The following is a 16,060-nucleotide window of genomic DNA, read 5'->3' on the forward strand; positions in this document are numbered from 1 at the left end:
GAATGTTTTACACGGGCACTGCTGACGCATGCAGGGTGGTGGTGTCCAGAACATAACCCCCACACAAAACAAGGATGCCTGTATATGCAGTAGCCTTAATTGTCATCTTTGGCAAGTAGATTTACTACTTTGTTATTCATTGTAAGCCATCTGTCTTTATTAGGCCATACTGTATATAGCGTATTTTTCACTCCATAAGGCACACCTGACCATAAGGCGCACCTAGTTTTTAGAGGGGGAAATCAAAGCTTCCCCCAGAGCTTCTCAGGGCTGCCAGGGGAAGCCCGGGTTCCCCCTCCCCAGCCCCAAAGAGCAAAGCCAGCGGGATCCCGCTCACTGTCCTGGCTTCCTCTTTAGCCGCACGCAACCTCTCCGGCCGGGAGAGGCTGTGCGTGGCTATGGCAATTCCCCCACCTCCCACAAAAGCCCACAGGAGCCGCGCACCCTTTAAGGAGCATGCGGCTCCTGCGGGCTTTTCTACGAGGAGGATAAAGGGACTGACTGGCCGCGTCCCTTCTCCCTCCTGAGGAAAAGTCCGCAAGAGCCGCGCAGAGCTTTTGTGCGGCTCTTGGGGGCTTTTCCTGCCTGCCTCCCCCCTGCATTCACTCCATAAGACACGCACACATTTCCCCTTACTTTTTAGGAGGGAAAAAGTGTGTCTTATGGAGTGAAAAATACGGTACATGCATACATCCACAGAGAGAAATACCTCCCCCCCCCCCACCTTGCGTTGCGTTGTTTTTAAATTTTGGTTTGCTATTCCTGGGTTATGCATCTTTATTTACAGAATTCTGCATTTAGATTAGCAGCATTTAGCCTTAGTTTGACTCTCCACCCTTTCAGGAGGCACCCCTAATTAACTGCTTCTAAACAGTTAATTACTTTTGTGGACTTGCCCCTTACAATTCTAACTCTTCTCACTACATTATCTGGTGACAGAGTAATCTTATTACAGATGATGATCTTATTAATGAACATGCTCCAAAGACTGGGCAATCTCATTATTAGACCCCTCTAGGATTTGTCACCTTGGAGCTAATATATGAATGGACACTAACTCTAGACCATACCATGATTGGTGATCAAGCATCATCTGTAACCAAGCTGCTGTAAATATGTGAGAGATGTGGCAGGTCATGCTGCACCTTTTGTTAGATTAATATCTGAACTGGTCATCATTTTCCTCTACCTTAATGTTCTTTGCAAATTGTGGAGGATAAGTCTACCCATGACTCTCTTCCATAATAGCTATGTTGTAACTTCAGAGGTAGTTTGCCTTGGAATACCAATTGCTGGGAATCAAAAGGGGGGAGAATGTTGTTGCGATCATGTCCTGTTTCTGGACTTTCCATTAATATCTAGTTGACCAGAACGAGGAGAGGATGCTAGACTTGAGGGGCCTTTAGCTGGATCCAGCAGGGCTCTACTTAAGTTCTTATGAATCTGATAGGTCAAAGTGAAACATTTTCTACATTTTCTTAATTGTTTTAGTGTTTGGGGTGAATTATATCCAAATTTAACTCATCAGAAAGTCTATCTCTGGAGTTCCCATGGTGGTGGGATATCATGTGAAAATTTATTTCTGTCTTTCTTTTCCTTTTCTGAGACTAGAACAGTAGTACCGCCATGGGCTAAAAAAGAGACAGAAGAAATCCCTGTCTCCATTTCCCTCCGCTTCCTCTGTTGTCTCTCTGCTATGTCTTTTGGTTGCACTGTGGTCTAAACCACAGAGCCTAGGGCTTGCCGATCAGAAGGTCAGTGGTTCGAATCCCCGCAACAGGGTGAGTTCCCATTGCTCGGTCCCTGCTCCTTCCAACCTAGCAGTTCGAAAGCACGACAAGTGCAAGTAGATAAATAGGTACCACTCCAGCCGGAAGGTAAACGGCATTTCCATGCGCTGCTCTGGTTTGCCAGAAGAGGCTTAGTCATGCTGGCCACATGACCCAGAAGCTGTCTGCGGACAAATGCCGGCCTCCTCAGCCATTAAAGCAAGATGAGCACCGCAACCCCAGAGTCGGCTGCGACTGGAATTAATGGTCAGGGGTCTCTTTACCCTTTACCTATTCCATTAGGGCAGAACCTGTCCTCTTGTAAGACTGTGTACATGCCATACCTTTAAAGCACATCCCTGCCCCCAAAGAATCCTGGGAATTGTAGTTTATCCCCCAAGAGCTCCAATTCCCAGCTGCCTTAAAAAAACTACAGTTTCCAGGATTAGCCACTTGTTGAGTAAGTTAACAGCTCCTTATTACTTCAGCATTATGACCATGTGATTGTAGTAAAGTCACTCTAGATTGCATGGTGTTCATATCCTGGCAATCTGACGGTAAAACAAATACCTTCATGCAGAAACAGGAAGACTTTGCAAGTGGATGTTGCATTGGGAGAAAATAAGTGACATGAAATGCTACTGGGATCACAGTGAAACTGGAAAAAAAAAAGCTGCATTGATGGACTCACGTATACTGCATAGTTTCACTGAATAGACATTCTGCTTATTTTCACTGATGTCATTATGGCACAAAACAACCTCATTGTGATTTACTTTCTTTCAGAGTAGCCTGGCAGGCCGGATTATAATGCAGATGTTCTCAGAAGTTAAATATTTTAAACAGACTTCCTGGAAAGGGTTTATAGTGACTTCAAAAAAAAATAATGTTGCAGGAACACTCTGACCACCTAACAAATTTGCTTCCAAGGCCTTGATCCTTTTGCTTTTTATCTCTTCCTTTTATCTCTTTAATTGAGAGATACAATCTAGTCTTGTATATATTGTATGCATTTGGCTTATTAATATATTTGGATGACTTTTATTATTTCACTTTTTAAACTTATGCCAATAAATGTAAAAAAAATAACAATACGTCTGCTAATGTTTTTAATGCATTTGAGTAAACAGCAATTTGCAATTTTCATTAAAAAAAAAACTGACAAATGCCATCTCTTAAGAAGGTATCTCTTTAACTTGCATCTAATAGCATTCACCACGTTTGAACACAGCAGTTAAAATATAACTGTGAATTAATCACAAGTTCCCCTCCAGTACCTGGGGATTAAAGGAGAGGAATTCTAGGGCAGAGGGTGAAAATACAATACAATGCAGCTAAAAATCTGTTCCCTCTGTCCCCGCCCCCGCCCCCTGCCCCCTGCCCCCAATGCATCGAACTGAAAACAAAACCTGCAGGATTAAAGATTGGCAAGCAGTTAAGCAGTGCATTTTCTTAATTAATTTACTGGATGAGTGGAACCTGATGGCTTAATCCTACCACTATGTTTTCACCAAATTTGTTATAAAGGTTAAGCTGCCTTTCAGCCTGACCTCTAGTCTAGACAAATTCATCAAATGACATTTGTCATGTTTGGGGAAATGTTGGTGTCTAGAATAAATTAAGAATGTTTGCTAGTTTGTTTGGTTATTGTTAATAAATAATGTTGAAATCTTTAGAAGACAGCCCCGCCCTGGAAGCTTTGTTACATATCTTACAAAATCATGCTGCTGTTTCCTGCCACCCATTCATATTTTTGCATATACCTGTAAAAGGAAGGTTGAGTGGTGCTCCTTTCAATATCCCACACCTTGCAAGTTTCTAATATCCCCCTCTCTGCCCACCCCAGATGTTCACATCAGCATGGCTTCATTAGTGTCAGATTTGTTTCTGTTTGTGTAGACACCAGTATTGGTGGGCAGGGCAGGGGTGTCTTTACCCTGTGCAAAGGTGTTCAAACCTTGTCTAGAGAGAAATTAGGACTCCAAATGGTTTAAGAAAGGGTGCATCATTCAGTAGTCTTTTATGACAAAGCACAGGATATAAATCCATTTCAGGCAACTTTATGCGAACATGGATTAAAAGCCAAGTGCTGGAAGTGTACATTCCAGTTTCCTATCCTACTTCCATGTAAACCTGTACGGTGTTGCCTCACTGCGTTCCCAGAAAAATATTAATTCTGGGCTGAGTTTGTGTACACAATCACATTATCGCGTTGGCCTGATCTGAGGTCTTATAGCTTACAGAAATTATAGGAATTAGAGAGATGCAAAAATAGCAATATTTCAAACTTACCTGTGATTTAGGTCATATTGCACAAGGTGGTGCTTCTTTTAGATATGTGCCAATGTATGTTTGAGTTGGGAAGGGGCTGTAGTCATCTGTACATCTGTATTCGTATCAGCCCACATTTGAAAAGAAATAGCATCCCAAGCCCCACTACTCAATCTGTAATAGAAGAAAAATGCAGAAAACTGGGGAGCAACATAAATTAATAATTGCATTTTTTCTAATAATATTTATGTTATTAGAATACTTTTTTTAAAAAGATGCAGCCTATTTTCTTTTTTTTTTTTAAGGATGAGTTTTGCATTTATGACTTACTGTGTACAAATCCTGATCTGCTTTCAGGACTGTCAGTCTAAGTTAACTAGCATCTGAGATATATCTTTACCATGTCCATTTCTTCTCACAGCCTAGAGCAATAGATCTCATTCAGAAAACATGTGGACAGGGTAACACGTATCTTGTCTCTTCTTTCAACAGCTTAATGTCTGGGCTAGCAGCCCTCGATGCGAAGACATCTAGTCGATTAGGCATCATAACAGTCACGTACTACCTTTGGACCACTTTCGTGGCTGTTATTGTGGGAATCATTATGGTCTCCATTATCCATCCTGGTGGGGCAGCCCAGAAGGAGAACACGGAGGAAAGTGGGAAGCCAATCATGAGCTCTGCAGACGCCTTGCTGGACTTAATTCGGTAACTACATTCATTCTTACTGCTTTTATGAAAGGTAAAATCTTACGCATCCTGTAACTTTGTGGGGAAGACTGATAGCAATTTAAGATACATTTTGAAGTCTGTGAATTCTCCATAGGGTAGATCAAAATAATCACCAGTTTCTGAAAATACAGGAAATATAATTCTAAAATGCTCGGGGCAAGGCATATTTTTACATCCTGCATGACTGGCAATGACAGGTGTAACTGCTTTGCATACAGGATTTTAGCCTGTGTGAATTGGGCTTAACTCGGAAAATGGGATGTCCTGGAATGGGAAGTCCCTTCTTTCTTTGTGGCCACCATTTGTCTTAACAGCTGAAGGAAGATAGCAAGCTATTATCTTCCTGCAACTTATGGGGAGAAAGTAGAAGTGGTCCATTGTGCTGGTGGCCCTGCTTCTATTTGTTTGAATTCCCTCAACTCCTGTTGTTTTCATATGCTTTTATACTACTTTTATGTTATGCTTTTGTTTTAACAATATTGTTGATTGCTTTCATGTTCTACACCACTTAGCGATTTTTGAAAAATACTAAGCAGTTTGGGAACGCTTTTAAATAAATGAAAACCTGTAACCCGGGCATCCAAGTTGACCTTGTCTGGTACGGCAAGAGAAAGTGGCCTGTCTCTTGGCTGACAGAGAAGAAATCAACTTGGCTGAGAGCTGGACTCCTGCTGAGGAGGCTAAGCCTCTCTAAATATGAAGCGACAGCAATAGCTGGCTGCCTGGGACAGCAGGGTTGTTGCCAGATAAACAATCCCCATCATTTGTTTCACTAGCGTTCGCATAGTGGTAATACTTGATGTTGAATAGTTATGTATTCTCCATTCAGGCACCTTTGGGTGACGAGAGGATTATAAATGCTTTTAATAAGTAAACAAATCATCCCCAAATGTCACGGTCCATCATCAGGGGGCGGGCGCCGAGACCACATAACACCAGTCTTGAAAGACCTACATTGGCTCCCAGTACGTTTCCGAGCACAATTCAAAGTGTTGGTGTTGACCTTTAGAGCTCTAAACGGCCTCGGCCCAGTACACCTGAAGGAGTGTCTCCACCCCCATCGTCCAACCCAGACACTGAGGTCCAGCACCGAGGGCCTTCTGGCAGTTCCTTCATTGCGAGAAGCAAAGCTACAGGGAACCAGGCAGAGGGCCTTCTCGGTAGTGGCGCTCACCCTGTGGAACGCCCTCCCATCAGATGTCAAAGTGATAAACAACTACCTGACATTCAGAAGACATCTTAAGGCAGCCCTGTTCAGGGAAGTTTTTAATGTGTGACATTTTAGTGTATTTTTGGTCTCTGTGGAAGCCGCCCAGAGTGGCTGGGGAAACCCAGCCAGATGGGCGGGGCACAAATAAGAAATTATTATTATTATTATTATTATTATTATTATTATTATTAGGATCTGTAGTCCAACAACATCTAGGGACCCCAAGTTGAGGAAGACTGAACTAAAGCCCGGTTCGTACTGACAGAGTAGCATAGGAACCTTTCTTATGACTGGGTTTCATACTGTTTACGTAACATCTGGAAGGAGGGTCTATTTGAAGATGGAGTTTGGATTTAATATCCCGCTTTATCGCTACCTGAAGGAGTCTCAAAGCGGCTAACATTCTCCTTTCCCTTCCTCCCCCACAACAAACACTCTGTGAGGTGAGTGGGGCTGAGAGACTTCAGAGAAGTATCTCCTTTGCCTGACCGTGATCTCATCATCTGTCGCAGGTCTTTCTTGTGGGTTTCCCAAAGACATCTAGTTGTCCACTGGGATAATAGTTTGGTGGGCTCAACAAGCCTTAGGTGTGATGCAGCAAGGCTGTTCTTACGATCTGTTTAACTGGAGGTACTGAGGAATAAACCTGGGACCACCCACGTCCAAAACATGTTCTCTGTTACTGAGTTATGGTCTCTTCCCCAATATATCAGATTCCCCTCTGATATATAAAGACATATAATTGTCTTATATTGTAGCTGAAGTGCGATGAGACCCCTTAATTAGCTGTCCCTTTAAATTTACTTTTGTCTCCTCTCTCAAAGGCTAAGAACACATCCTAAACTGAACAGAAATTTGTCTTTATTTTTACAAGGCAAGAGAAGGTTTAGATTGTTGTTGTTGACTACAGCTCAATGAATGCCCTGTTTGTCCAGAACCTGAAATTGTGCTTAAACCGTCTATAGCAGAAGACAGAGGTGTGTGCTGATAAAACTTGACACCTTCAGTTAGATATCTTTTAGAATCTGTTAAAATATTGAAGGAATTAAGGTGTGAGTGACCTTTTTTTATAGCTATGATCTGTTTTCTGAGCTGACATGCCTGCTAACTCTAAATCAGCCTTTTCAGTCTTGTGGAATACTTTGTCCATGGACAGTGGATGGACTCCTCCCCAGATCCTTTTTGTCGGCTGGTGTAAACATTTTTATTCTGGTTGGGGTTTTTTAGCAAGCTGAAATAATCTTTACATTTTATTTGTAAAGCTTCTTTTGTATTATTTCATTTTATAATATATATAAAACGAAGAGAACAATTATAACAAAGATGAAAAACAAAAACTATAAAATAGGCATGTAGAATGAGTAGTTGCACACGAGCTAAAACAACAAAGCCCAAGTAAAGACTATCCACTTTATCAGATCAGGTATAGTTCCAGATTTGCCAGGCTTGTGAGTAGCATTGTCTTTAAAATGATGGCTTTGCTGTATATGTCATAAAAGGAATGCTAAATTATATAAAAAGTGTCTGGAGCTTATGAAATCACAAATTATGTGTGATTTTCTCCAGAGTGAGCAGTACCAAGCAATCAGTGTAAGATCTGGGACTGTTTTCCATTAAACTGCAATTGCTATTTATGATGCCAAGATTATATATGAGACCAATTATTTTGACAATATATTTACATTGGCTTCATCAAAACTATTCAATAACATTGATGATGAAGAAGAAGAGTTTGGATTTGATATCCCACTTTATCACTACCCGAAGGAGTCTCAAAGTGGCTAACATTCTCCTTTCCCTTCCTCCCCCACAACAAACACTCTGTGAGGTGAGTGGGGCTGAGAGACTTCAGAGAAGTGTGACTAGCCCAAGGTCATCCAGCAGCTGCATATGGAGGAGTGGGGAAGCAAACCTGGTTCACCAGATTACAAGACTACCGCTCTTAACCACTACACCACACCGGCTCCCAATGTCAAAAATTATTAAAATTTGTATATTGCCCTTCATCCAAAGATCACAAGGCAGTTCACAACATAACAATACAAAATGAGAACACAAAATACATAATAAAACAAAACAAATCTACAATCCTCTCCCACAAGCACATTTAAAATGACATAGAACCCTGTTCCACAAGAGTATTGTCACCATTACTCAATACAGATTAACAAACTGCCCCTATGCTTCCTGATAGCCAACTGTGGATCCTGAATCATCATTCTGGAATTTGTTTCCTAATGTATTCCAATATGTGTGAGAGCTACAAAGTGCTAAGGAACAGAAGTTGATCATGTATCTGATATACAGGTTTTAGTATTGGTCAAACAATGCTAAGGAGAGTGTTGAAATAGATGTGCGGATCATCCTAACTTTACTAAACAGGAACAAAACATTTTTATATTTTAAAAAATTAATATTTCATGCTAAAACTGGGCATTTGTCTGGAATTTCAGCCAACAAAAACTCTGTTTTGTTTTATGCACCAGTTTCCTTCCCCTCACCTGTGTGATAAAAATATTTTTTACTTCTTAATTTTTTATTGATCTTGGGCTTCACTGCAACCCAGACAATACCTAAACATGTGACTTTTTCTCAAGCCCCCATTTCTTCCCTTGAGGCTGATTGTCAGTCAGTTCAACATGAATTACTTTATTTTATTTTATTTATTGAATTGACATTCTGCTGCTGGTGTGACATTACAGTGGTGTCTTTCTTTCTCATATATTTTGCAATCATCTGAAGGCCATCCTTTTACCTGGAAGTGATCCGTTTTTGGTCACTTGAGAAAAGCTAGTCTCAAAGAATGTTTCTTCACCATAGAAATAAACAGCAATCTATTTAAAATATAGTGGAAGTATTCCAGATCCCTGTATTAAGAGGAGCAGTTGTAATTCCTGCAGGATAAAGAATGATCAAGAAATAAAATGCTGTAATCCTCCACGAATTTGGCTAACATTAAATCTAGCTACTAACCATCTGATATTTCTTCTCCTGTGGAGTCCCAGTTGCATTTTAATGCTGCCAATTATGGTTTAGGGAGCGAAGCCACATTCAATTTATTTTCTGCTCTCAGAGCTGCCATGGGCCACATGTGTCGTTCTTCTTCAGTGCAGGTTGAAGGAAAATCCTCAATGGGAATCTGCTGCTCCAGATGAATTATCCATCGCAAACTAATTTAATCAGTGCAATAATCCTTTGTACGTCTGTAGCACCTCGCATCCAAAAATTGCATGACAAGCATGAATTAGTTAATGTGTGCGGATGGAATACAGGTTTCATGGGGACTAATTGTCCCTGTGAAGTCAGCATCATCTGAGAGGCAAGTTAAAGGAAAATTCTCGGTTTTGTAAAGGTGTAGCTAGATGTTCATGCATCCCCCCCCCCAAATAATTACAGTGGTACCTCGGGTGAAGAACTTAATTCATTCCGGAGGTCTGTTCTTAACCTGAAACTGTTCTTAACCTGAGGCGCCACTTTAGCTAATGGGGCCTCCTGCTGCCGCTGCGCCACCACCACACAATTTCTGTTCTCATCCTGAAGCAAAGTCCTTAACCCGAGGTACTATTGCTGGGTTAGCGGAGTCTGTAACCTGAAGCGTCTGTAACCTGAAGCGTCTGTAACTGAGGTCCCACTGTATTTTATTACTCAAGAAGTAATTAATTGCACAGATGTTATTCTCTTGATGTTGGGGAGAAACTAAACATCATTCACACCACACTTTCTACCACTCATACCACAATATATATTTTTCTGCTTTTTCCATTTCTGGATTACTCAAGCGTTGGATGACTCTTAGCAGAATGTGTGACAAGACTGCACTGTTTCAGATGATAAGACTGTTGTGCCTGCGCTGTTTGCTCTTGGATGGTTCATCATCCACACATGTGACACAGCACATTAACTAGCAGTTGTCATGCGATGAACATGCATGCATGAACAAAACTCAGGCTGCAATCCTATGCACATTTACTCCATGGGGAGAAAGTCCCATTGGAGGGTAAGGCTACCAATGGCGACTGGCCACCATAGCTCTGCCTCTGAACGCCAGTTGCTGGGAATCACAAGCGGGTAGAATGCTGTTGGCTCAGGTTCTGCTTTTGGGCTTCCCTCAGGCACCTGGCTGGCCACTGTGAGAACAGGATGCTGGACTAGATGGGCCATTGGCCTGATCCAGCAGGCTCTTCTTATGGTCTTATGAAAATTCAGTGGGACTAATTTCTGAACAGACGTGCATGTAAGTAAAACTGTATGACATGTTTGCCTAAGATGCCAGGACTTGATTGAGTCTCCATTGTACATTTGGTCGCATCGTTGTGGAAGAGCTATAGAGTTAAAACATTCTGACTGCTTCCTAAGATCAAAAGGGGAGGACCTTCTCTGTGTACCTTCTAGGGTGGAAGCATGTTTGACTGCGATAAGAGAGAGGAACTTCTCAGTGTCTGCTCCCTGATTGTGGAGACTTTGCCCTGTGAAATGTGGCTGGCTCCTTCCTTTGATTTTTTTGCAACAGTTGTTGAAAACCATTTTATTCCAGCAGGTTTTTGCTGTATGTGAAAGGTGATGTTTCTATGGTTTTAACAGCTGATCTTATCTCTTTGGTTGATTGTTGTTTAATAAAATAGGGATGTCTAAATGATGAATGCTGCTCTTAGTGATAGTTTTGCACCAGAAGGGTGATATATAAGTATTTTAACAAATAGAGATGGACAGACAGTAGTATCTCGCTAAGTTTGGGCATGCAGGATTCTACTGAAATAGGACTAGATGATTTTCAGACTTTTTCCAGCACTTTGATTCTAATGCTTCTGTGTGTCTACAGCAGAGGAATAAAGCTTTTGAAGAAGCTGTAGTAAGGCTTCAATTAACAGAATGTCGTTTAGCTCCTGTTTGGCCACATATTGCAGGTTGCAGATATTACAGTGGGAAATACTGGAATGTGATTGATTCCCAAATAAAATGCCACACAGACAGAAGTGGCCACCTAAAAGAGAAAGTAACTTACAAAGATTAGTGGCCCAGTGAGTTCAATTTTTATCTAATACCTTGGCAAACATCTTTCTTATCTCTTTTCAGGAACATGTTCCCTGCCAACCTTGTTGAGGCCACTTTTAAACAGGTGAGTGTCTGGACCACTATTAGTTTGAACACTAAGGAAATTTCCCCTTCAAATAAGCAAGGAGTTAATGAATCTTTAGAGGTATTCTGTTATCTGTTGATAAAGTTCCGTTCATGAAGGGAACTTCAAAGCAAGAAAATATCCTTCTACATGTAATGGAGATGCGCTTCCGCTCTTTCAGTACCGAACCAAAAGCACCCCGATTGTGAAAGCCAACAAAGCTGCGTCTGAAAGCACCACACGCCGAATCATTATCTACGGGGTTCAGGATGAAAATGGATCCAACATCCAGAATTTTGCCTTGGACATCACACCACCACCCGAAGTTATCTACAAGTCAGAACCAGGCACCAGCGAAGGCATGAACGTGTTGGGGATTGTAATATTCTCTGCTACCATGGGTATGTGGTTGTAATCTGTGAACTTGTCCTTTGATGTAGGAGAATTAGCCTTTCTGTTTGGAACCCCTGGTGCCGTTTCTGTTCTTTCCCCATCTCAATAGCACCCCCTTGAAATAGCTTTGATCAGTTGAGCATTGGAGTCAAACTTCCAGTCACCTGCGAAAGAGCCTGCTGCAGTTTTCACCTGTCCTACGTTGCTCTGTAGTTTCCTCATCTGGTATTTTTACTTCCCTCTGTAATTCATAGAGCTTTTCCAGTGAGCTTGTGTGACAGGGTAGGGGCCTGAGGGCCACATCTCTTCATGGAACCCCTGAAGGAGGATGTCTCATGTTTGCTAGGGGACTGCACTGAAAAATTTAGCAGACCAAGTCATGACTTATTCTCATTAAAGTGAAATGGATTTGTTAGTCATCACTAAGTTCTACTCTATGGATTTCAAATTTTGGAACACATATTACAGTGAAGACCAGTCTCCCGTACATTGTGAGATTGCCTACATACTTACTGATTTTAAATGCTACAGGGGGGCATGATTTGGCTAAAAGTGGGAGGAATGGCTTGTGGATTGTATTAAACTCCCCCCCCCAACCTGCCCCTACCCAATTCAAGCCCAGTTTTCAATAAGATTTACTATTTGCTACTATTAGTTAATAACTGCATTTATATTCCACATTTCCTCCAAAGAGCTAAAGACAGCATACATTGTCCTCCCCTCCCTCACAACATCTCTGTGAGGTAGGTTTGGCTGAGAGATCGTGATCAAATGGTAGACTGTTGGTGTGAGGTTGTTGTTATTATTATTATTATTTATTACATTTGTATACCACCCTATACCCTCAGGTCTCAGGGTGGTTACAACATAAAGTCACAACATAAAATCACAAAATATATAATCAAAATAAAAACAGAAACAACCCAATAACCACCACCACCACCCCCCACACACATTTTAAAAGGGCATTGGATGTCAATCAGCCAAAGGCCTGGTTTAAGAGGAATGTTTTTGCCTGGCGCCTAAAGATTTTGAAATGTCCTTCACGTTTTCCTGTTGGTGAATTTTCACTGCACTCCTATATTAGGAGCTTTGGTGTAATAGTTCACAGAATGCCCTGCAGGGAGCAGTGGAATATTTCAGTAGCTGAGCACTCTCTTCTCCTTGATTTACCCCCAGCGCATTGGCTCCAATAAAATGATGTCAATTTTATTTTAAGCATAAATCTTGCTGGCATGAATTATCACATGATTGTCACGCTGAAGGCTGATTCATGTGCTGGACTGCAACTTCACAAAGAGGAAAAGTTTGTAGCATCCTAAAGTAAAATTCAGTTTCTGGAGCAAGCATGCTAGCAGATTAATCTAAAATGAAAAGCTGTTTAGCCCTTTCCAAAGAGGATATTGTGAAGTTGGAAAAGGTTCAGAAAGGGGAAATCAGAATGATCAAGGGGGTGGAGAATACTCTGCTGTGAGGAAAGGTTGCAACGTTTCTTCCTTTTTTAGTTAGAAAAATGGTGAGTAAGGCTGCAGTCCACCCCCATCCCCTACATTACATTGGCCTTTGTGGGGCTGCTGGACTGAGCAGAGGCCTCCCTCCACTCAGTTCTGCCAGCCCAGCTGGCCTCCTGTTCAACCACCCTCTTCTGCTCACTGAATGGGTGGGCAAGAGGCCCTCTGCCAATATCCCCACCAGATGAGTTAAGTGGAAAGCCCCCAAACAGGACATTCGCAGTGAGGGTGTGGGGCTAAGCTAGCCCACAACCCACTGGATCCCAAGCCAGCCTCACGGCTGATTGTGGGGCAGGATTGAACCCTGCTCAGTTTGGCTGTGCACACCTGTTCCCTGCTTACTGATTCTTTCAGAAAAGTGAATGACAGGGAAATATAACATGCAAAGAGTATTGCAACAAGGGCAGTTGTGAGAAAGGGTAGAGTGGATTTAGGCTGCAATCCCAGTGGTGGCCCCGAACCTGCATCACTTCTCCAACCCTGAACTCACATCCACCCAAACCTTTCATTCATCGCTTTATGTCTTGGGTGAAAGAAAAGGAGATATGAAACGTAGATGTTGAGGAGGGTCCAACCCCCACTGGCCAAATTGAATGGAAGTGATATGAATATGAACTACAGAGATGGACATTTCCATCTCTGTCACATGGAGAAATATGCCCAGGCCTGCTATTCATTTTCATGTGGCCTATAGCCTTGCCTTCTCTGTCTTCTCCCTCCACCTTTAGATTATGGACAGGGACCATTTCCACTTTTCAACATGGAATATCCATGTTCTCCTGAAGCTGCCATTTCATAATAAGCCCAGACTGGATTAAAATGCTGAAGTGCCCTTCAAATTTATGTTAAGAGGAAAGAGCAACATAATTCAAAAAACATATTGCAGATTTGAAATTTATGGCGAGCCAAAGATTAGCAAGTGTTGTTGTGAAATGGCTGCATCTTGACAGCAGATCAGCTTGTTTGCCATTAAGTCAGGACTAGTGCTGAGACCTGGAACCTGCTGTACAAGCACAGACGTGAGCTCTGACACTCAGTTCTTGGCTGGGATATATTTGCTGTACAGACAGATATGAGAGTTCACCGAGACTTAGAAAAAACCAAAATCACTCTCACTAAATCATTTTCAAGAGTATTTTTTTGTTGTTGAAATGGTTCCCTGAATGTGGAGCCTGCATTTTTTTCAGTGACTGATCTATGGACTTCTCCTCTCAGACTGTCCCACTTGGTTCTTGGCAAGGGACCTAACTGTGTTTCCTGCTGCTGGATCATGGATCTATTATCTCTTTAGTTTCCCCTCTGCTGCCACAGGATAGACTCAGAGCCTACACACATACTAATGTGTGTCTGTAGGATCTCACCATAAACATAGGGACCCTGCATTTTCTCCATATGCTCTGCTCTGACCTACCGATGAATGTGTGGAGGTTGGAAGTGTGGCCCATGAGTGTGACTCTGTTCCTCCCACTCTAAGTAGTCAAATCCACAGGTGTGGTTGCATGAATTGCTGAACAGGTTTGTGTTGTCAGGTGCCCATTGAGCTCTTGCCCTAAACCTTCAGTTTCTGTTGACTTCTACCAAAGATTGGGGGAAAAGGGGGTGTGGTGAGTTAAGCAGCAGGCAGGTGACAGTACCAAGCTGGTAGACCACGTTCTGTTTAATGGGGATGTCCAAAGCATTCAGGTTAATATCCAACTAAGTCTTGCTCGGAGCAAGGTAAAAGTAAAGGGACCCCTGACCATTAGGTCCAGTCGTGACCAACTCTGGGGTTGCGGCGCTCATCTCGCTTTATTGGCCGAGGGAGCCGGCGTACAGCTTCTGGGTCATGTGGCGAACCAGAGCAGCGCACGGAAACGCCTTTTACCTTCCCGCCGGAGCGGTACCTATTTATCTACTTGCACTTTGATGTGCTTTCGAACTGCTAGGTTGGCAGGAGCAGGGACCGAGCAACGGGAGCTCACCCCATCATGGGGATTCGAACCGCCGACCTTCTGATTGGCAAGTCCTAGGCTCTGTGGTTTAACCCACAGCGCCACCCGCACAGAGTAGACCTACTGAAATCAAGGAACATAAATTACTGAAGTGTATTGATTTCAGTGGGTCTGCTCTGAGCATGCTTAGCATTAGATGCCACCCTCAGACAATCATCATTTCCTCTCAGGATTGCAGTGACATTACGCCACAAGAGAGCTATTCTCTTTATGATAGCACCTCCTGTGTACCATGCTGAACGGCATGGGCAGTTAGCCAAGAACACAACGTCATAATGCCCTTTGGAGTGCTACATGTTCAGTCTTGGCTCCTTCAGGTGTTTAGTCATGATATTTGCCTTCTGTCAGAAACTCACTTCAGCTTGAACCTGGGCATCTTATACTCTTTTAAAGGACTCACCCTGTAGAAGTAATGTAGACACTTCGGGTGGAATCCAACCTAGCACTAAACCTCTCATTCCATCCCCACAAGGATTTCTGCTTGTGCAACGGGATGTTCCCCGCATCTCCTTCCCCGTGAACCCCCTAAATTTGTTCTAGGAACAACCCCCTGGAACAGATTTGGGGAGGGTATGGGTTGTGCGTGGAGAGAGGAGAAAGGTCTGTTGCACAAATGGAAACCCTAGCACTGGTGCAACATGGGCAATGAATTAAGTGCTTTGGATAGTTAAAGCAGACACATTATTGTTTTTATAGTTTGTGATGCCTTTTTAAAACATATTGCTACCAGCCACAACCCTTTGTAGCAGATGGACTGCTTATTGAAATGAATAAACAGGAGTGTCAAATCAAATTTAAATCCTACTATATGGAAACCCAGCAGTACATAGTCATAATTATTTTACCTGTAGCAGTTCCTGGCCTTTGTCAAGTTCTTGTTTGTCTGTTCTCCTGCGTAGAAAGTAGACATCTGGGATTTCATACATAGTTCCTTTATGTCTGCTAAGGTTGCCAAGCAAAAAAAGGCAAGTGCAGTTTAGGAATAGGATGCTGGCTTTTTTTCACCTAGTTTTCACCTAGAATCTGGACCGAAACTTCCAAATTCACTTTACAGCCACCACAAAGTT

General features: G+C 42.4%; 1 protein-coding gene across 1 annotated transcript in view; it reads left to right on the forward strand.

Moving 5' to 3' along the window:
- Nucleotides 1-16,060, forward strand: part of SLC1A7 (solute carrier family 1 member 7) — a 40,333-nt gene that overhangs the window by 9,193 nt on the left and 15,080 nt on the right. Inside the window, exons 3-5 of the mRNA XM_028733452.2 lie at nt 4,533-4,748; nt 11,056-11,098; nt 11,280-11,499. Coding sequence (XP_028589285.1) covers nt 4,533-4,748; nt 11,056-11,098; nt 11,280-11,499 — 479 coding nt within the window. The remainder of the gene's footprint in view (nt 1-4,532; nt 4,749-11,055; nt 11,099-11,279; nt 11,500-16,060) is intronic.

Source organism: Podarcis muralis, chromosome 5 (assembly GCF_964188315.1).
Source record: "Podarcis muralis chromosome 5, rPodMur119.hap1.1, whole genome shotgun sequence".
Lineage (NCBI taxonomy): Eukaryota > Metazoa > Chordata > Lepidosauria > Squamata > Lacertidae > Podarcis > Podarcis muralis.